General features: G+C 36.1%; 3 protein-coding genes across 3 annotated transcripts; 2 read left to right on the top strand and 1 right to left on the bottom strand.

Moving 5' to 3' along the window:
* Positions 1 to 3,906: 3,906 nt before the first annotated feature.
* On the top strand, positions 3,907 to 7,026 carry ATERDJ3A (DNAJ heat shock N-terminal domain-containing protein). Its single transcript, XM_079016495.1, has 6 exons — positions 3,907 to 4,187; positions 4,849 to 4,904; positions 5,011 to 5,084; positions 5,167 to 5,684; positions 5,779 to 6,450; positions 6,523 to 7,026. The coding sequence occupies exons 1-6, from the start codon at positions 4,095 to 4,097 to the stop codon at positions 6,808 to 6,810; spliced, it is 1,701 nt and encodes a 566-aa protein (XP_078872621.1). The 5' UTR covers positions 3,907 to 4,094; the 3' UTR covers positions 6,811 to 7,026.
* Positions 7,027 to 11,014: 3,988 nt separating this feature from the next.
* On the top strand, positions 11,015 to 12,519 carry LOC145069701 (uncharacterized). The gene is made up of 2 exons (XM_079016649.1): positions 11,015 to 11,883; positions 11,950 to 12,519. Exons 1-2 carry the CDS (start codon positions 11,449 to 11,451, stop codon positions 12,238 to 12,240), a joined length of 726 nt encoding a protein of 241 aa, XP_078872775.1. The 5' UTR covers positions 11,015 to 11,448; the 3' UTR covers positions 12,241 to 12,519.
* A 4,211-nt stretch (positions 12,520 to 16,730) lies between these two features.
* On the bottom strand, positions 16,731 to 19,984 carry APTX (APRATAXIN-like protein). Its single transcript, XM_079015653.1, has 6 exons — positions 19,820 to 19,984; positions 19,558 to 19,682; positions 18,493 to 19,412; positions 17,850 to 18,420; positions 17,298 to 17,468; positions 16,731 to 17,206 (listed from the first exon to the last, which is right to left on the bottom strand). Exons 1-6 carry the CDS (start codon positions 19,851 to 19,853, stop codon positions 16,883 to 16,885), a joined length of 2,145 nt encoding a protein of 714 aa, XP_078871779.1. The 5' UTR covers positions 19,854 to 19,984; the 3' UTR covers positions 16,731 to 16,882.
* Between the last annotated feature and the right edge of the window lie 1,181 nt (positions 19,985 to 21,165).

The following is a 21,165-nucleotide window of genomic DNA, read 5'->3' as shown; positions in this document are numbered from 1 at the left end:
TAGCCAAATACTAAATTTTACCCAAGTTTGACCAAAAGTCAAACTGGTAAAAAAGTCGACGACAAACACCGCTCTTGCCATAATCCAACCACGGGCCGAATACTCATGACCAACACCTTAATGGGCCTATATGCACATGACCATCATCCCACCGACTTGTAGAAACCGATCAACATCCCTCATAACACTTGACAAACACAACACAGGCCATACAGTTCTATAACACGTAGACCCTTCCAAAGTCTAGACTGTTGGCGATCATCATAGGTATTTACGAGAAGTGTTAGACATATTGCGCATGGAGAAGCTTTAAGCGTTGATGAAAATCACGACGGTACAACAAAAGTTCTTTACGCTTAAGATCTTTAAGCATAATCTGATGTAGTCAACGACAAGACATGTTAATACCTACAGTGGTAACGTCATTTGCAATGATAACTTTTGACTCATTAAATCAAGTTTGACTCATATCTTCAAAATAACGTAATTGTATCATCGGTCTACTTTTCAATGCTCGTTGTGACTCTATCCATCTCCACCTCCATTTTCTCTTATTCGACAACCGACGACAGCCTGTTTATCTATAACTTGTGGTCTGGTTTGTTCTTAGTGTTGTGCGACCACATTCAGATTCTCTCCTTCATTTAGGTTAGTTTTGTATTTTGAAAAGTATATATAAGTGAAAGTCTATAGAGTGAGTAAAACCACTTTGGTATTTTTTTTTTTTTTACATCATAACACATGGTTATAAATATTGGAAATATGTAATGGAGACTTCATTTTCCTGTTTCTAAGATATTGCTTTGTTTGATTTGATTATTGTTTATAATTAGTAACAAACATTTATCCTACTCATTTGTTTATTGAAAACCTTATGACATTGAACTTAATATTAATTGTATCATTGACAATTTGATCAGATAATTAATTTTTTGACCTGTTTATTTCTTCATCTCATTCAAGTTAGACACTTCTAAGTTTGAAAGATAGATTTGTCACTCTATATTAACAAAATAGACAACAAATATATAGATTCATGGGGAGTTAACAGTGGGCGGAGCCAATGCATTACTAGTGGGGTGCATGGACCCCACTTAAATGTGGGTCCCACCAGTTATATACATAAAAAAAGAAAAATAGAAAATTTTCAAGTGCATTGTCCCCACTGAAAATTCATCTGCACCCACTTACCTCCCATTTGAATACTCAGAAGCTTAGTAGCTTATTTTGTTGTTTAATATTCACCAATTGTAACGCCTGTGTTTCCGGACTTGCCATTTTTAGCAATGTAATAGTCTAGGTTAACCTCTGTAACCCGTTTTGAAATAATAAGATTGTATTATTTGAGTATTATGTGTTTTGTGCTTAATTGCTTAATTATGTGGTTTGATTAATTAAGAATAAAAATAAGCGTCAAAATTTAAGTGTAAAATAAACTTAATATATTTGATTAATGTTGTAGTAATTGAAACGAGGTTTCCGAATATATATAGAACGCCCAAATCTGACTTCGTATGAGGAAGTTATGATTTATCGAAGTTCCGGCTTAGCGATATACAACCTGTTTTACTCGATTTGAGATCGAGCGGTTGTTAGCCAAAGCAATCTAAATGAGAATCGAAGATCTCATTGTTGGTATTGAAACGATAAAAAGTTAGGCGAGAACGGACGTCAAACGAAGAAGTTATGAATTTATAACGAAAGTTTCTGTCCCGGCCTATTAAAAATAATTAATAAAAATAAAGTCAAAATTAGCCGACGGAGTCTAAACGAAAGTCGTAGAGCGTGGTCTCACCTTCGCGTGGATATAAAGAACGTCGAAAACGGAGTTCGTATGAAGAAGTTATGAATTTCCGAAGTTTATTAATCATTTTGTATTTATATTTAAATCAAAATTCGGAAGCATTATCCGAAGGAGTCACCGATCTGATCCGAGGTACGCCCCGCGTACTCGAGTACGCCCCGCGTACTCCGAGGGATGTCGACACTCGCACTCGAGCACTTCGGATACGTAAGCAATGACGTTTTGGGCAGTACGCCCCGCGTACTCCGAGGCTCCAACCTCTATATAAAGGATCCGAAGACAGCCTTCTTTGTTGTTCAATTTCTTCTCTTCTCTCTAGTCTTTTGCATCGTTTTTCGTGCCGAAGCTATCCCGAAGTCCCGGTATCATACTCTAGCCCCGAGGCAAGTCCCGAGACCCCGAAGATCCCGAGAAGTGCGGTTCCCGAGTCGAAGCTCTGCCCGCGAGAAGTTCGATTTTTGTGAAGATCTTCCAGATCTGCTGTGGATTACTACTTCTATAAGCCGTAGTGCTGTCGGATCATCTTCTGATCAAGTGAGTGTGTAGTTATTTTCTTCTAATACAATAATACGAAGTATTTTATATAAAAATACGTGCTATGTGTATATATTTGGTTGTGTTATGTGTGAATGAGTATTCACTCTCTTCTATCTTATAGATCTGCTTATTTCTTTATGAGATACGTGTTATGTGTGTGTGTGTGCCTCATCTGTTATGTGATATATGTGTTGATTAAAGCATGCTATACAGGTTTTCTTTAAACTATGTATACAAATGTATATTTTTATCTACTAATATGTTGGGTAGAACATGGGTAGACCGTTGGTGTGTAATAAATAGATGAGAGGCCTCGTTGTTGTTTGATTGAGTCATCTAGCGGAGTTTAGATGACGACCACTGGCTATTCTAGACAGTCTTGTGGAAACATTAGCAGGTTCGCCACCTGTAGGTGTTAATGAACTTGGGTGTTCATTCGCTGTACTCCATCCCCCTCATGGTTGCCTTATTTGACTTATATTGCTGAGGTACCCCCGAAGCATGTGTTGTCGCCCCGATGAAATATTCTTATACTAGGTCCCTTATGTTAGTTGTTTTAGGGACATTAAAGTGAGAATAACGGGAATGGGTAATTGGGTTATTGTTGGTTGGTGAAAATTAAATATGATATTTATTGTGGGTTGAAAACCCTATATGCTCACCAGGCTCTCAAGCCTGACCCACTCAGTTTTAAATTGTATTACAGGTAGTGGTGGAAGGGCATGAGATGGATGAACCATCAAGTTGTTTTGTTTACAAGTCTGCATATGTTTATATTTGTTATATGACTTGTAATGTATTCGTTTATGCTTATTGGTCTGTATCGGAACATGACACCCCGAGTTTTGATTATAATGAAAATACATTTCTTTTATGAAATGCTTCGGTAAACAATGTTTTATCATGTTTTATTTTTGGGAACAAATTCCGCAACTCTTTCAAATCAAAAGGATTTACTCTAAAAATATTTAAAAGCATAAATGAAAATCGGTCTTTTCTGGCCGAGATTTTTGGGGATGTCACACCAATATTATCCCTCTTCTTTCATCTTCCTTAAACATAGTCATTCATTTACCATGCTTCTACTTCCGTTGCCAAAGATTGGATGGAATTAGATTGGTCAACAGTCAATAGACCGGTCAACGGTCAACAGGGCACCCCACTTGGGTTCTAGGCTGGGTCCGCCACTAGGAGTTGATGACTTCAAGGATATATAATTCATTTATGCATAATTGGTCTTTAAAGTTTGTTGTAATGTCAAAAACATAAAAGACAAAAAAAGGTGTATAATTGTGAAGGTACTTATGGATGGTAGCAGATTAAGGATTCATAAATAACCAAAGCTGATACATTTGCTAGCATAAGAATAAGTGGTGTCAAAGTTTTCAAAACTAGGACTAAACCTGCATATTCATGTATACCATAGGGACCAAACTAAAATTTACTAAAATTTACTCGGAAACAACTTTTGGCACGAAGGGAGTTGATGAGTGATGAGGTCACGGACAGAAAATCCTGAATTTCTATTGGTCAATACTCGTGGCACCGCCTACAAACGCCACGTTTCCCTCCTCTTAAAAGCTCCGAACCCTCTCGATCCCTCTCCTTAACGAAGCTATAAGTTGTAACGCAACCACTCTCGATAACTCGAATAACAATTTTTTTTTGGGTGGGATTTAGCGATCTTGATTCTCTTGTGAACGCAGAACATTCTTCTAGGGATTTGGATTCGATTGTCTTGAAAAAAAAAACAATGAAGAACACCTGGACCATATCGATGATATTCTTTACATGTTCTCTGTTGTTATACGCCTCCGTAGAGTCAAAATCTCTTGACCCGTATAAGGTAATTATCTATCTCCCTCTCAATTCCCTTGTGTTTAATTAGGTTTTCCCCTTTTGATATATGTTTCCTGTTGTGTGCATATAAAGCAGCATCACCGTTTTGTTGTCGCAAGAAAGCGATGTTTTGGTAGGTTATTTGTGTTTGGGTTCTAGGTTGCATTTTATAACTAAATACTGGATTGAAATGTGGTTTATGGTTTAGGTTTAGGTTTTATCATGATATGCTAATTTGGGTTGCGAATTTCTTCAACTGATCCAAATTTGGGGTGTTTACGGGGGTATGTATTCGGATTTAGCTACTAGTAAGTCAGATGGAAGTTTGAACATGGAAATATTGCAATTGGGAGGGTAAATTTTTCTGATTTTACATGCCCAAAACCTTTTTGAACATGACACCCATATAATTGGCACTGTTCTTCCTCTGAATTCATCCACCATACAATTCAAATTACTTTATGTTAGAATAGTAACATATTCGATATGAATCATGAATTTCTTACATCCAGATATGTTGAGCATGCTAAATATGTTATCTGTTGGGAAGTAGATTTATACAATTAAGCGGTTTCTTGATCTTTGATTTAACATCCATAATTTATGCTTGAATATGTTTGTATTGTCTTAAGGTTTTTAACATGTTTATTTGACTTTTAAATGACCAGGTACTAGGAGTAGAAAAGGATGCAAGTTCGAGGCAAATTCAAAAAGCTTTCCACAAGTATGTTTTTTTCTTGATATTTGATAATTGATAACACTACCCCCTTTTATTATTTAGCTACACATCAATGATTCTACATACTAAAATTATCATTTTTCTTTTTTAGGCTCTCTCTTCAATATCATCCCGATAAGAACAAAAATAAAGGCGCTCAGGAAAAGTTTGAAGAAATAAATAACGGTATGGTGATCCCTCAAATAAATAAATAAATAAATATAGCAATGAAATTTACCTTTTTTTTTTTTTTTACTTTTTTCATCAGCATATGAAATTTTATCCGATGAAGAAAAGAGAAAAAATTACGATATGTACGGGGACGCAAGGGGGAACCCGGGATTCGATGGCGGAGCCCATGGCGGCCATACCTACTTCCGAAGCGGCGGTGGGCCAGGGCACGGCGGCGGGTTCACATTCTCACCGGATGAATGGCAGACAATGGGCGGTCAAAGCGGCGGGTCAAAATCATATTCATTTTCCTTTGGCGGAAGTGGCGGCGATAGTCCATTCGGTTTCGATGTCGGCGACGTTTTTTCCAACTTCTTTGGTGGCGGCATGGGCGGCGGCATGGGTGGCAGTGGGAGTCAGTTTGGCGGATTTGGTGGTGGTGCTAGGAGTTCTCCTAAAAACATGGTTTCAATTAATTCTCAATTGTATAAAAAAGAGGTAACTGAAAAAGGAGTCACATGGCTTTTGTTATCTTATACCCCATCAATGAAGGGTACACAACACTTTGAATCAATCATAGAGGAAATTGGAAACTCACTCAAAGGGGCATTGGAGGTAATTTATTATTTTACTACAATCAAATCTTTTGCTTTAAACATTTTTTGAAAAAAAAAAAAAGGTTAAAAATTTCAACATGTGAAAATTCTAGGTGGGAAGTGTGAATTGTGAAGTGGAATCATCTTTTTGTAAAGAACTCGGTATTCGCCCTAAGAATAAACCACGTGTCTACATTTATTCATATAAATCAATAGAAATTGGTTCATTAATCGAGTACACTGGTGATGGAACCCTAAAAGATTTGAAATCATTTGTTCAAGATCATTTCCCAAAATTCTCAAAACGTGTCACATTGACTGAATTCGAGACCAAGTTTAACACCATTGAATCTTTACCAAAACTCATCCTTCTTTCTACCAAAAAAGACACTCCCGTTATATGGCGTGCACTTTCCGGAATGTTCCGGAAGCGTTTCATCTTCTATGACACACAAGTGAAAGATGTTTCTGATCCGTTGGTGGAAAACCTAGGAGTGGATAAACTTCCGGCTGTGATTGGTTTGCTATCGAATGGAGAGATGAAGGTTTTGAAAAGTGGGATTCATGTAAAAGATATGAAATCAACAATTAAGGAACTTGGTTTGTTGTTTGATGGATTTGAGAAGAAAAACAAGAAGTTAGGTTCAAATTCAGATAATGAAGGGATCCCTTTGTTGAGAGCTACAAATTTTGATCTGATTTGTGGGGAAAAAACACCGGTTTGTGTTATTGGTGTTTTTAAATCGGCTAAAGGAAGGGAAAAGCTTCACAAGATACTCTCATCTGTAAGTTGTCTTTGTTTTTTCGAAAGGTCAAATTGCAATAAGTTAATATTTTTTTTGTTAATGTGAATTTAGGTGTCACAGAAGTCGTTATTGAGGAGACAAAATCCAGCTTCGGGTCCAAGGGATTCGGTTTCTTATGCTCTTTTGGATGCTTCAAATCAGTCGTCGTTTTTATATGCTTTTGATAAATCAGGGTTTAAATCATTGGACATGTTATTGGTGGCGTATAAATCACGTAAGTCAAAGTTTTCAGCTTTTACAGGGGATGTGACTTTTGAGGAAGTGGAGAGATTTGTGGGGTCGGTTCTTAATGGGGATGTTCAGTTTAGTAAGACAAGGCAAAAACCTACGCTTAAGTGAACATTTTTGGGTTTTCTTTTTTAATGATAGTTTTTGGAGAAAGAGTGTATAGGACATTGGGCATTTGGCCTTTATATTGTAAATGTGAAATGTTATGGTTATGATTTGGGGATACCAAAAAGTCCCTTATAGGTACAAAATGAAATCTAATGTTCCAAATCTGATTATTTGTTTCACATGATTGGAAAAGGAAACTATAAACATTTTAGGTTGCTATTTGTTTTTTGTTTTTTGTTTTTTGAAAATGAATTGGTTATCCATAAAGATAAAGAAAGCTTTCCTGTAGTTCCACTTCTTGCTCTAAAAATTAGGAAAGACTTGTCGGAAATTGCCAGTTGGCTTGGTCCGACCAAGAAAGGCATGGGACTCTTTGGGCATAGCTTGGGTCGAGTGAAGTAAAAACTGGCTACCTATAATATAAAGATCCCTCACTGCACACTTTAGATATAATGAAAACCTTTAGTTTAAGAGTCATTCAGGCTAGATCTAAATTATAAACATTTTAGGGTGCTATTTGTTTTTTGTTTTTTGTCTGCACCCTTTAGACTTCAAGGCTTCATAGATTGTAAGTTTTTTTCTGAAGACCGCGTGTCTTTTTTTTTTTACGGATGTGGATGAGAGTGTTTAAACTTTTTCAGACATCTTTTAGCTTAAAAAGTATTATATATATATATATATATATATATATATATATATATATATATATATATATATAAAGAGAGAGAGAGAGAGAGAGAGAGAGAGAGAGAGAGAGAGTTCAATTGAGAAAATTAAAAAGGTTGAGAATATAGGAAACCATTCTTAACCACTCCTTGTTTATATAGGAAACAAGGAGTGGTTGAGAATGATTTCCCATATTCTCAACCTTTTATTTTTCTCAATTGAACTCTCTTTCTCTCTCTCTCTCTCTCTCTCTCTCTATATATATATATATATATATATATATATATATATATATATATATATATATATATATAGAGAGAGAGAGAGAGAGAGAGAGAGAGAGAGGTAAGTTCAATTGATAAAATTAGGGATGAGCAGTTTGTCCTAAATACCGATCTCGTACTGGTACCGTATCGGAATCGGTACCGTCGGTACCTGTACTAGTATCGAGTACCGGTACCATTCCCGGTACCGATACCGGTGATGTTAATTCGGTTCGGTACTTGAGATTAACTTTCAATCAACTTCGGTATTCGGGAAATCGGGAACGATACGGGTTGGTACCGGTTCCGTCGGTACCTGTACTAGTTCAATTGAATGAATGATATGAAGTGAATTTTTTGTTGATTATTGATGATTTTGATCTAATGATGCTGGGAGTATAATTAACCGTAGATGTTGAAGATATAATCGTATTCAAGTAGAATTGAAGGTTGGATTAAAAGAACCAAAAACGAATTTTTGTTGTCAACTGTTGAATGGTGTTGATAAACGTGTTATTGACGAAGATCGATGATTGATTAAACACTGGATGACGTTGATGATGATTTAATTGAAGAAATTTGGATGATTGTTGAAGGTTGGAGAAGAAATTTGGATGATGAACGATTGATTAGGAATGAGTTTGAACTGTTATCTAATTCTCTACAGTTACGTATTTGAGATTGAAAGTTGTTATCATATTTACAAGTTTGCCACCGTGTCTTTTTATGCTTAGATTAAATGATTGGTTGAGAATGATTCTCTCATGACAAAATTACACAGATGGTCCCTGTGGTTGGCACGAGAGACCAAAGATAGTCCTTATGAGGAATTTTGGACGAGTATGGTCCCTGTGGTTCCAAATTGTTGCACGAATAGTCCTTATGACATACTCCGTTTAATTGTTGCCGTTTATCTAAATCACGTGACCCTCACACGAGGGTATTTTCGTCATTTGCTTTGTTACACGAAATGATCATATACATAAATGATCCTTACATCCAGCTGCCATTTACGTTGCCCCAAGAAATCGTCCCTTTCTTTTCTCCTCTGGTTTGTCATCTTCGTCACTGCAAAACATCAAACGGAAACTAGGGTTTTCATCTTCATCATTTGCAATGGTTCTAACTTTGTGGCATGTCCGTTCAAAATTCTCAGAAAATCCTGACCTGATCAAAGCTTATGGTGAGTGATCAGTTAACAACTTCCAATTTTGTTAAGTAATTTATGCACATTCAATTTTGAGACTTCATTCTTTCCTCATATCATTATTTATTTGTTTTTCAGTTGAGTTAAGTAGTTTTTGCACATTCAAGATTCACCATGGGGGTATGTTCACAAAATACCCAGGAAGACGTTACGTTGGTGGGAGTATTGACTATGTTGACTACGTAGACATGGACGTGTTCTCCGTACATGAGTTAGACGATATGATGAAGGAGATAGGTTATATCAACGGTGAGCCTATCTACTACCACTTCTTGATTCCAGAGATTGAAATCGATTATGGGTTACTTCCTTTAGGTAATGACTCAGACGTACTTTTGTTAAGTAAGCATGTCGCTAATCATAAAGAGATTATGGTGTATACTGAACATGAAACTACTAGACTCCATACATACTTTATGTCTCCAAATAAGGTCGTATTGGAAGAAATCAATGAGCCTATTTCTCCGGAACTCAATCGAAAAAAGTTTACAAGTACAGAGGTAGGATCATGTAGTAGAAAATTGGACTTGAATGAGAACTATGACTTTTCTAGGTCTGTTGTACCTTTTGGACATTTTGATAGATATGTATTGAAAGATGTTGGAGTTCAGCCTGCAAGTGAGGAGCTTAACAAAGCCCAAGATGTTGGACCTTCAGAAGACTTTGATCCTTTCTTTTATATGGATCATAATGATTACCAACAGATGGGGGACGATGATTACCAACAGATGGGGGACAATGAAGAAATTGGAGATGCTATTAGTGATGAGACTAGTACCAATGGAAGTATAAGCGAGGATAGTGACTTTTTAGTGGATGAACTTAATATGGTGGAGGATGTCGAAGTGAATATGAAAGACTTCCACAGTGGTGTTTATTCTTTTCCAAATCTAGATAACCACCAATCATTCAATGCACCTGATGTCACAGTTGATGACGATTTGGAGGTGATAGATACACAGTTGTTTGAATCAGCTGGTGTAGAAGAAGATGAGAGGAAGAAGTTAATGAGAAGGTTAAACAAACCAACCACGTGTTCATCAGGAGTAGTACATGAAACTGCATTCTATCTGGGTCAAATATTTAAGTCCTCATCAGAAGCAAAGGACTACATTAAAATGCATTCAATTCGAACTAGGAGAAACATTTATTTTGCAAAAAATGATAAACAAAGAATTAGGGCAAAATGCAGGGGTGTGGTCCCAGAAATGACAGGTGGGCCATGGACAAAAAGTAGAATCAAATGCAAGGACAAAACAGTAAGTTCACAAAAAGCAACATGCCCTTGGGTGGTATTAATTTCTAGATCTGATGAAGAAAGCGATTGGATGGTGAAAACTTTGGTTCATGAGCATAGATGTGTGCAGTCAAGATCTATTAAAGCGTGTACTTCTAAGTTTCTTGCAACCACCATTCTTCAACAAGTGGAAGGAAACCCAACTATCCCAGTCAAAGCTTTGCGTGTAGAGTTACAAAAGACATACGAGGTGGGGATGTCAAGAATGAAGGTCTTTAGGGCTAAACAGCTTGCACAGAAACATGTTCACGGAGATTATGAAAAGCAATACAGCCTTCTCAGGGATTATGTACTAGAATTACAACAGTGCAACCCAGGAACAACTGTGAAGATTGATGTATACAGTGAACCAAATGCAAACTTGGAAACTAGGATGTTTAAGAGAATTTATGTCTGTTTAGGTGCATTAAAACTGGGTTTTAAGGCAGGTTTAAGAGATTTCTTAGGATTCGATGGGGCTTTCATGAAGGGACCTTACCCTGGACAGGTTCTCACTGTTGTGGGTCTTGATTCCAATAATGGGATCTACCCACTAGCATATGCCATAGTTGAAGCCGAGAACAAAAGCTCATGGAGTTGGTTTCTAGAGTGTCTAGGTGAAGATTTGGAGCTGTCTACAAATTCAAACTTCACATTTATTTCTGACAGGCAAAAGGTTAGTCTTCTTATGATACTTGTTCATGACATCTGTGTAATTTTGTCTGCTACCTTTAAAAAATAACATTTTTGTTACTTGTTTATTAGGGGATTTTACCTGCTATTGCCAACCTATTCCCTAGCGCTGAACACAGGTTTTGTTTAAGACATATTCACGAAAACATGAAGCTACAATGGAGGGGGAAGGAGCACAGAGATCATTTATGGGAATGTGCAACAGCAACAACAGTTAGACACTTTGACAGATTCATGGAAGATTTTAACAAGTTCAATTCAAAGGCATGTGATTGGTTAAAGAAAATTCCACCCAAACATTGGGCCAGAGCACATATGTCAGGTATATTTACCCTTATATAACAGTTAGACACCTTGACATATTCAAGGAAGATTTACACTTTGACAGATTCTTATAAGATATTTTGTTGCATTGTACAGGAAGAGCACATACAGATATTTTGTTGAATAATTTATGTGAAGTTTTCAACTCAAAGTTGTTAGATGCTCGAGACAAACCTATAATTACATATTTAGAATATATTAGGGAATACTTAATGAAACGAATTTGTATTATGCAAAATGTGATAGATAAGTCTCAAGGGCCTCTTACCCCAACAGCCACAAAACTTTTAGATGGAGTTAAGAAAGATGCTTCTCAATACACTTGCATATTTAATGGTGCTGAGAAGACTCAAGTTACTGGGACAATGGGGGAACAATTTGTGGTTAATTGGAGGGACAGGAACTGTAGTTGCAGGCATACAGAGATCACTGGGATACCATGCTCTCATCTTGTTAGTGCCATTTGGGATAAGGTTGAGCATGGGGCAAAAAATGTCCCACCTCTTGAGGAGTGGGTACATCCATGTTATAGGTTAAGCACATGGAATGAAATGTACAAGTACAAAGTTCAACCAATCAATGGAAGAAGTATGTGGCCAAAGTCAGATTGCCCCACAACACTAACACCCCCCAAACATACTACACAGGTAAATAATTTTCAATTTACAAGTTAGTATACGTTTATATTGTTTTATAATTTATTAATTATGCAGGTGGGGAGACCAAAAAAGAAGAGAAAGAGAGCTCAAACTGAAGAACCAAATAATCAAGGTAAAAGTTTGACCAGGAAGTTCCTTACAGTTACTTGTAGCAAATGCAAGAACAAGGGTCACAACTCTAGGAGTTGCAAGGGACAAGGGGGACAAACTGAAGTTAGAAATGTGGTGGCAGGGGGCAAGAAGCTTAGCAAGGCAAAGAAGCAGGGAGATGGAAAAAAGGAGAAACCCAAAATGAAGGAGAAAACCAAACTTAAGGATAAATCCAAAATGAAGGAAAAAGTTTGATTTGTTGTCTTTTGTGTTGTTTGTTATGGAACCTTAGAAAGGTCTTTTGTGTTGTTTGTTTTGGTACCTTAGAAAGGTCAGACTAAGTTGGTTATTGTGTGTCTTTATCTTTTGTTGGTATTATGGTTCACACAGGGTGCTAGACTAAGATGGTTCTTTTGGTTATGATACATTAGTCTGCAAGCTCTTTTGATATTTTTTTGGTATTATGACTTTGCACTTTAAGGTTATGTAATGAACTTTATGACTATGCAAAAGTTTGCATTTTATTTTTGAACATTTCTAATGTTGTTATGGCTTTACAATGGTTCACACATTATACTACAATGGTCTAAACCCTATAAAAACCTTTCACTTTCATTTTTTATACTTTAATGGATCTGGATAGTTCATTAAGCAAACCAATATTTTACACTCATTACGTTACAGACCAATATTTGTCAATGGTTGCAGACTAAAAGTTTCCCAAATAAAAAGCATTCCATTCATACATACGAACATTTCTTACATCACAAACAAAAAAACGAAATCATCTTCAAATTAATAGTACTATCTGATTCTACCCACAAGCAAAAGAACCATCATCTATCTACCCACAAGCAAAAGAACCATCATCTCCAGACTAATACTATTAGCATCTTTTGTACACATACATGAAAAAGAAAACCCAACTAAAAACTAGCATCATCTTCACTTTTTTTGCTTCAAAACTTGCTTGCAGCAGAGATTCTTGAAGCTTGTTCTTGGATCTTAGCAAACCTGGAATGACAGCCACAGCCCTTTGACACATGGGTTCATCAAACCATGCAATGAAACCGCAACTGCTAGGACATTTCCAAAACCTACGCCCTGGGTTGAGATCCGTCCATGATGTCACTATCACCGCTTGCCTTCCACAAAAACAATTTACTATTCTTATGCAAATTTTCTTACAAACACACAGAAGAGAGAAGAGAGAAGAGAGAAGGGAGAATAGAGGAGACGAAAAATTAAAGAAGGAAGTGACGGGGGTTTAATTTTTATAGGGAAAGGGACTATCTTTTGCAGATCATGAGAGGGAAGGGATAAGCAAATGACGAAAATACCCTCGTGTGAGGGTCACGTGATTTAGATAAACGGCAACAATTAAACGGAGTATGTCATAAGGACTATTCGTGCAACAATTTGGAACCACAGGGACCATACTCGTCCAAAATTCCTCATAAGGACTATCTTTGGTCTCTCGTGCCAACCACAGGGACCATCTGTGTAATTTTGTCTTCTCTCATTCTTAATTTTTTTTCTCAATTGAACCCTCCTCCCTCCTCTCTCTCTCTCTCTCTCTCTTTATATATATATATATATATATATATATATATATATATATATTCAAACTTTATCTATTATAAACAATTTGGAAAAAAAAAGTTACAATACTTAAAGAAAAAAAATCCGACGACACAATCATGACTTTTGTGATAAATTTATAAATAAAGATTTGATTGCAATAATGATCGTTAGAGCTGTTTATATATATATATATATATATATATATATATATATATATATATATATATATATATATATATATATATATATAAACAGCTCTAACGATCATTATTGCAATCAAATCTTTATTTATAAATTTATCACAAAAGTCATGATTGTGTCGTCGGATCTTTTTTCTTTAAGTATTGTAACTTATATATATATATATATATATATATATATATATATATATATATATATATATTGTAACATCTGGACTCCCATGTATTATTTTATTCTTTTATCTTTTTGGGTGTGGTGAGGAGACTCGGCGAGTTAGAGTCTAAACTCGTCGAGTAGGATTGCGGTTTTGCAAGCGGGTTCGCATCTGGACTCGGCGAGTCCAAGGGGTGGACTCGGCGAGTCCACGTTATTTAATGAAACCCTAATTTCCAGGGTTTGAGACCTATTTAAAGGGGCTTATGGTCGTCATTTGCGGCCACCAACCCCAGAGAGAAACCCTAAAGAGATCTTGAGCGTTTTGGGAGAGAGAGGAGGCCATTGTTAACTTTTGAAGCATTATTTGGCAAGGCAAAGGAGATTCTAGCTAAGAGGAAGCAAGGGAGGTGGACATTCTTCGAATTTGGAGCTCAAAGCATCACTTTGGAGGTAACATTTTGGCTCCCTTTTCTTGACCCCTTTATTGGTTAGATTTGATGTCCATTTCATCCCTATTTGTGATGAGGCTTGGAATGGGATCCATAGAGGTCCAGATAAGCTTTATTCCTCAAGCTTTATGAGGATTCATGGGAGTTTTGACCATGGGTTATGAAATATGGGGCTAAAACATCATATAGGAGCAAATAGATGTTGTTTGAGCATCAAGGTTTGGACTTTACGTGATTATCATGCTTGGGGAGGCCAGATCTATGATTGAATGGAACAGATCTGACCTCAGAAGTGGTTTTGAGTTTATGCATGGCATGAACTCGCCGAGTCTGAAGAACAAACTCGACGAGTAGTATGAAGTTTGCCCGTAATCACTCAGTGAGTGGACTTGTCGAGTTGAGGGAACGACTCTGTGAGTCAGTGTGAGTCAGGGGGACTGAGTTCAAGTTGGAACTCGCCGAGTTGTTCTTGAGACTCGGCGAGTTGAGTCGTGGTGGCCCCGCGATTCATGCCAGGTGGAACTCGTCGAGTCAGGGAGGTACTCGGCGTGTCAAGAAATGATCTAAGAGAGTCAGTGGACACGTGTAGACTCGCCGAGTCGCCCCAGTGCACTCGCCGAGTCCGGTCAAAGTTGACCGTTGACCTTGTTGACTTTTAGGGTTGAGTACATTTGTATTTATGAGTGTATTACTTTATGTGATTAGGCGGAGGCTAGATCACACTTATTCCGAGTCAGATATTTATCGAGACATCGAGGTGAGTCTTCTCACTATACATTACCTAGAGTGGTATATTGTGCATACCAGAGGGTCTTATGTGTTATGTATGAGATTATGTGTTATGTGCTATGTGTATGTTGTATGTTGTTATAGACCGGACCGAAGGGTCCAACGATACAGACCAGGCCGAAGGGCCCAACGAGCTATGACCGGACCAGAGGGTCCAACGAGCTACGGGACTGGAGGGTCCCACTGAGACACATCGACCGGAGGGTCATATTATAGCCTTGAGTGGCGTATGTGTTGTATGCGGTATTTTGGGGAACTCACTAAGCATTTATGCTTACAGTTGTTGTGTGATGTGTTTCAGGTACCAGTGATGAGCGCGGGAAGGCGTCGGCATGAGTCGTAAACACAGGAGGAGTTTATGTTTTGGGATTCTGGGGAAATGTTTTTGTGATAAACACATTTGATACAATATGTTGGTGTTATTTGTGAATAACTGAATGTTTTGAAAATGAAAATTTTGTTTTAAAATTTACGTTGTTACACACACACATATATATATATATATATATATATATATATATATATATATATATATATATATATATATATATATATAAATCGTAATATTATCTTATATATATTGTGTCAAATTTATAAAACATTATTTAATGTAAATATTATTTATTTCTTGAGATAAATATTTATGATCAGTTTTTAATTGATTTAATTGAAATGGTAAAATGAATTTGAAGATTTCATTTAAAATCAAAATTTATTTCAATCTATTTTACATGTTAAATTCTTTTATTTTTAATTACAATGTTTAGATATATCTTTGCGACCAAAATTTATTGGTTTTTATCAAATATATACATTAATTCGTACTATTTTATTCTCACTTTTTATATAATAATACATAAAAGTTGATCTACATTTATTAATTATCTATAATAAAATCATAAAATTATAGAAAAAAATCTTGTAAGTTAAAAAAAAAACAGTTTAATTCAATTTTAGTTTATTCTAGCAGTCTGTTAAAAAAAATCTTCTTCTTTCTGACTGCAGACGTTTAATCCACCTCTTATACTGTAGACGTTTACAAATTGCGGACATTTTGTCTTAGAAAAAACAAACATCTAAAAGTTGATTGTCTAAAAGCAATATTAGATATTGATATATGATTTTTAGTTGCTTTATTATTGTTTCATGTTTTAGGTGCTTCACCATGAATAAACAAGCTTTTATAGAAATATATATATCTAACAGAAATAGTATGAAATCCACATTAGCGAAAAAAGGTATGTGGGTAAGCGAGGTTTTGAACTTGTTTAGTAGATTTTAGCTTTTAGATTTTGAAAAACACTCGAATTAAAGAAAAACTGTTTTTTGTTTAAAAGTATTTGTAATCCAAAAGTTACTTCAGACAACATTCTTGCTAAAATTGAATATCTCCTAATCAAAATTGATAAAATTATTGAAATGGTGTTATCTATTCAAGAGAGTTCTTTTCCTGTTTTGGTGGGAAAACTTGTAAATTTTGTTAATTTGACTTCAGTCTCGATCCAATGTAATGCACATAACTTGTTTATGTTATTTCATGTCTATTCATGCGACTTTTCATTAGCATGATGATAATGTCATGCAAAAGTGTCATAATATTTAAACTTGAACTAAGCACATCATGCAAATCTTTCCTCATACATCTACCATAAGTAGGAAAAAGGAACTTTGAACAAGTTCAAGTACAAGTTTATAACACAAAACTTGGGGGAAGGAGATTACACTTTTGTAGGAGCATGCAACAAGCGACCATTTTGAAGTAAATTTTCAGGAAAGGGTGATTTACAAATAGCAATATGTGATTTGAGGCGAGGAATGTTAGGGTGTGCGCTTCTACACCGGTTGCATCTCAACTCCATCGACATGAATTTCTCATCATCGTTTAATTTAGGTTTCCCCTCTTTTCTCACTTCTTCAATCACATCCACAGAATCCCGAAAAAATGAAGAATTGAATGAGTTCCAATGCTTCTTGTTCTTGAGATGTTTGGAGTCAAAATCTTGACTTATTACATGAAGGTGTAGTTGTCTCATTGAAGGCGCCTAAAACAAACAAACCAACCACAATCGGAATCAAAATACACCTCATCTTTAAAAAAAAATTGTAATAGAAAGAAATGAAAGCACCACATACCGAATGGTATCCAAGGCGAAATACCAATGATTCATTTTCCTTTAAAAATGTTTGAGCCCACTTTAAACCCACATCATGCATTGTCCTTAATATAGGAAGGTGTTCCTCACCTACATCTGAAAGACTCTCAAGACCTTTAACTCGAGCAACCACCAAAACATGCTTTTGTGCCTGTATTTTCAACCTTATCATGAGTTTGAGAGGGCATTAACGTCTTTTGCACAAACAAAAAGTCAGACGCACCCTAGTCCCACCTTTTTGGATGGGACAAAAAATTTCAACCTTTGTCCTCACTTTGTCCTAGGTAGCTTTTTGGGTTTGGGACAGAATGGTCCATCCAAAAAGCTAGCCAGGACAAAAAGTTGCTTGGTACTTGAATTGACACCGGTCTCAATTCAAGTACCAAGTAATTTTTTAGGTGGGACAAAAAGTTGTAGCTTTTGTCCCACTTTTTTGGGACATCAGTCCCAATTCAAGTACAAAGTACCAGTCCAATGCACATCAAACATAGTACAAATTCATTCTGTCGTGTCTTAAGAGATAAAAAACAACCTTTGGGTAAACATCATTCAAAACCACAACATCATCCAATATTTCAATAACATCATTCCCATGTTTCTCAGGATTCATAGCGATTTTATAAAGTACTTGAGCCCACGAACCCCAATCCTTATTCACCTTTCCACATATCTCCTTTTCTTCGACAAAACCTTTAAATTTCTTGTTTTTCTCAGTGCCACATATGCCATCATCCTCTCTCCTAACCTTCTCAACACCACTATTCAAAACACCATCAAAATGTTCACATAATTTCTCTTGATTTCTCACAATAGATTCAAAGTTTCCAAAAAGAGACACGTAAGCCTCCTTAAGAACTTTACATCCCTTTTGATAGTCATCTTTGAGGCAATTTGGTCTTTTTGGATTCATATTGGGCCCAAGAACATGTATGACATGTGTCACACCTTCTTTAGAAAACAAAGGAGATGTTGAAGGAAGAGGAATAGTGATTGCTTTTCCAGGGGTAAGAGATCCAGCTCGTTGTTTAGTTGCAGTATCTAAATCGGGTCCCGCAGCATCAAATATGGCAGCATTTACACCTCCACCACCAGGTTTTAGTCTCCTGCAAAAGACATAAATGCCCTCCTTATTTTCATTGTTGAAAAACAACCCTAGAAAACTTGTGAAAACTTACCAGTTTGCAGCATTAGCTATCACATTGCACTTTAAGCCTCCTGAGTGAAGCTTTGTAATATCTCCCACAAAAGTAAAAAACTTTTTTGAGTCGATATTCTTCTTAGCAGCTTTAGTTTTCACCAAAGACAATATCTTTGATCCATGAGACAAATCCACCAAAACAAGCCTCCCATTTCCAATCTTGTTCACAAATTCCTCAACTGTTTCAACTATTATTTCCGAAGCCTTTTCAATATTAAATTGAAAATCTGACGTGGATATAGAAGGAAATGCCAAAGTTGGGACCCCATCATGGGCCCCACTCTCAAAGGGTATTTTTTTCTCTTTACCTTCATTAACAGGATGGTTTTCTTGAGTGGTATTATCATTTGATGGCCCAGGGGTAGTTTTGTCAGTTTTGTAAATTTTGTCAGTTTTGTCGGATGCTAGTTTACTTGGAGCATCTACTCTTTTCAAGAATTTCATAATCCCAACTTGAACTTTAGAATCTGTCTTTTTCTCTCCAAAACAGCCGGATGGAAGGGTATTTATGGAAGAAAGTGATCCATAAGTATCCATGGCAGATTGAACATCGTTTTCATTGTAACAAAATGTTATTCGTGTAAACCCTTCGTTGATTTTGGGTGATTCTTTCTTTTGAAGCATACGATTGACCACAGCTGCAGCTCTTCCACCTTGTAAGTTTCCTTCATGTCCAGTTCGATTTACACATCGAGAGATACAAAGCTTTGCAGGAAGATCAAGAACAATGGCGTGTATGTCTACTTGATGAGAGTTTTTAAGGTTGACAAAATCTGCACGTTGTTCTTTATCAAGATTACACCTGTCGATTAGTATGTTTTTTCCTTCTTTTAACAAGGTGTTGGAGATAGCTAGACATTGTGCTTTTGTTCCAGCTTTGCCATTTCCAATTGTGTCCTGTATGAGATTACATTAAGTGATGGAAATTGGTAGTTATGTGTAATGCCCTAAAATCAATGTGATACCAAAGCAGGGTGCCAGATAATGAACATAAAATCAATGTGACATTTCATCGAACACTTGGAATGCGAAAGAGAAAGACCTGACAGACGCGGACCCAGGGTCGGGTAGAAACCCGCATAACGTGATCACAGAAGGTCGATTTGCCACTTCCAGGTGCGCCGACTAGTATTACCACTATAGGCTTTTTCTTATCTTCTTCTTCCCCTGTAAAACAAAACCCAAAAAGGATAGGAACATGGGTTTGACATAGAGATTCAAGAATTCACAAATGAAAAATTGTTAAAAGAAACACAGCCTATAAAGAACAGGAACAACTATTTTGGCAAAAACTACAAGGATACCTTTAGATTTGATCATTTCATCGTCGATTTCCATAAGTCGTAAGCTAACTGATGGTCGCCGAATAGGTCGTCCTTGATAACTGGTTTGCTGTTCCCCGCCTGTTCGATGTCAAATAGGTAAATTGCAAGAAATAACCTCAATTCCTCAAGTAAGGACTTCCAATTTTGAATCAAAGATTTCTTATAAGAATATGTTGTGAGTTGGAGGTAAAAGCACAATCAGCATTTGGTATTTGGGATAAATATTTTTTTAGCTTATTAACTGTGTTTATAGGTGGAAACATTTTTTTTTAAATGTGTTTGGATTAGCTTATTGTGGTGAGATTACTTAATAAGCAATAAACATTTTAAGTATTTAGCAAACAAAACAATTTATATGAGTAAAATGATCAATAAGCAATAATCATTCCCTCTCTTGCTTATTAAAATCAGTTTATTTAGTTTATTCCTACCGTAATAAGCTGATTTTTAAATACTCCTATCCAAACATTTAAATTTGCTTATTGCGGTGGGATTAAGCAATAAGCAATAAGCAATAAACAACCTATTTTTTCCCTATCCAAACACCCCCTAAGTCTTTGAAATTAAACCTGACAATCCGTGTATTCATGTCATGAAAACGTGTCAACCACGAATTTGACACGATACGATTACACGATGATAAATAAGCTTTATCTCAATTTTTAAAATGTATTCATGTAGTGTATTTATGTCGCTCACAGATTCATGTATTCATGTCTGGAATTGTCACGTCTATTTGAAATGAACATATTTAAAACGAAAATCCGTCCATATTTGATTTTTTTACTCATTATACCGTTGAACTTGTGGTTCGTCTTCACCATAACCCTTACGACCGTATCACCTATTTTGCCGGTTTCTCTATTTTAAATCGTTTAATTAAGACTGACATGTCATATTACGTGGAATTAGAACACATTTCATCCATTTCTCATTAAATTAGGGTTAGTAGACATAATTGATACAACCCTTTCTCATTAAATTAAGGTTACGAAATTGAAGACAAGTATTGAATGTGACTGTTATTGTGAAGAAGATGGCCTCTGATTCAACACCAAAAGGTATTTGACAGTTGATGTACATTATAATGTTTTTTTTTCGCACCAAAACCGTTAGTGTACTTGAATGTTATTGTCGTTTCGATCCATGATGTCGATTTTGGTGCAATGTATCTTAAACGGTTTCTTTTGTTCCTTCAAAAGTTAACTAAAGATAGTTGTGATAATGTCTATTACTTCACTAGAAATGAATCATTGGTAAAGGGTATTAGGAGAATTGGGAATGATGCTGACTACTTTGAGTTTATTGAAACTTGGTATAATGAT

This window comes from Lactuca serriola, chromosome 8, assembly GCF_051521515.1.
Source record: "Lactuca serriola cultivar US96UC23 chromosome 8, Lser_US96UC23_V15, whole genome shotgun sequence".
NCBI lineage: Eukaryota > Viridiplantae > Streptophyta > Magnoliopsida > Asterales > Asteraceae > Lactuca > Lactuca serriola.
This window is presented reverse-complemented; position numbering and strand designations above follow the sequence as displayed.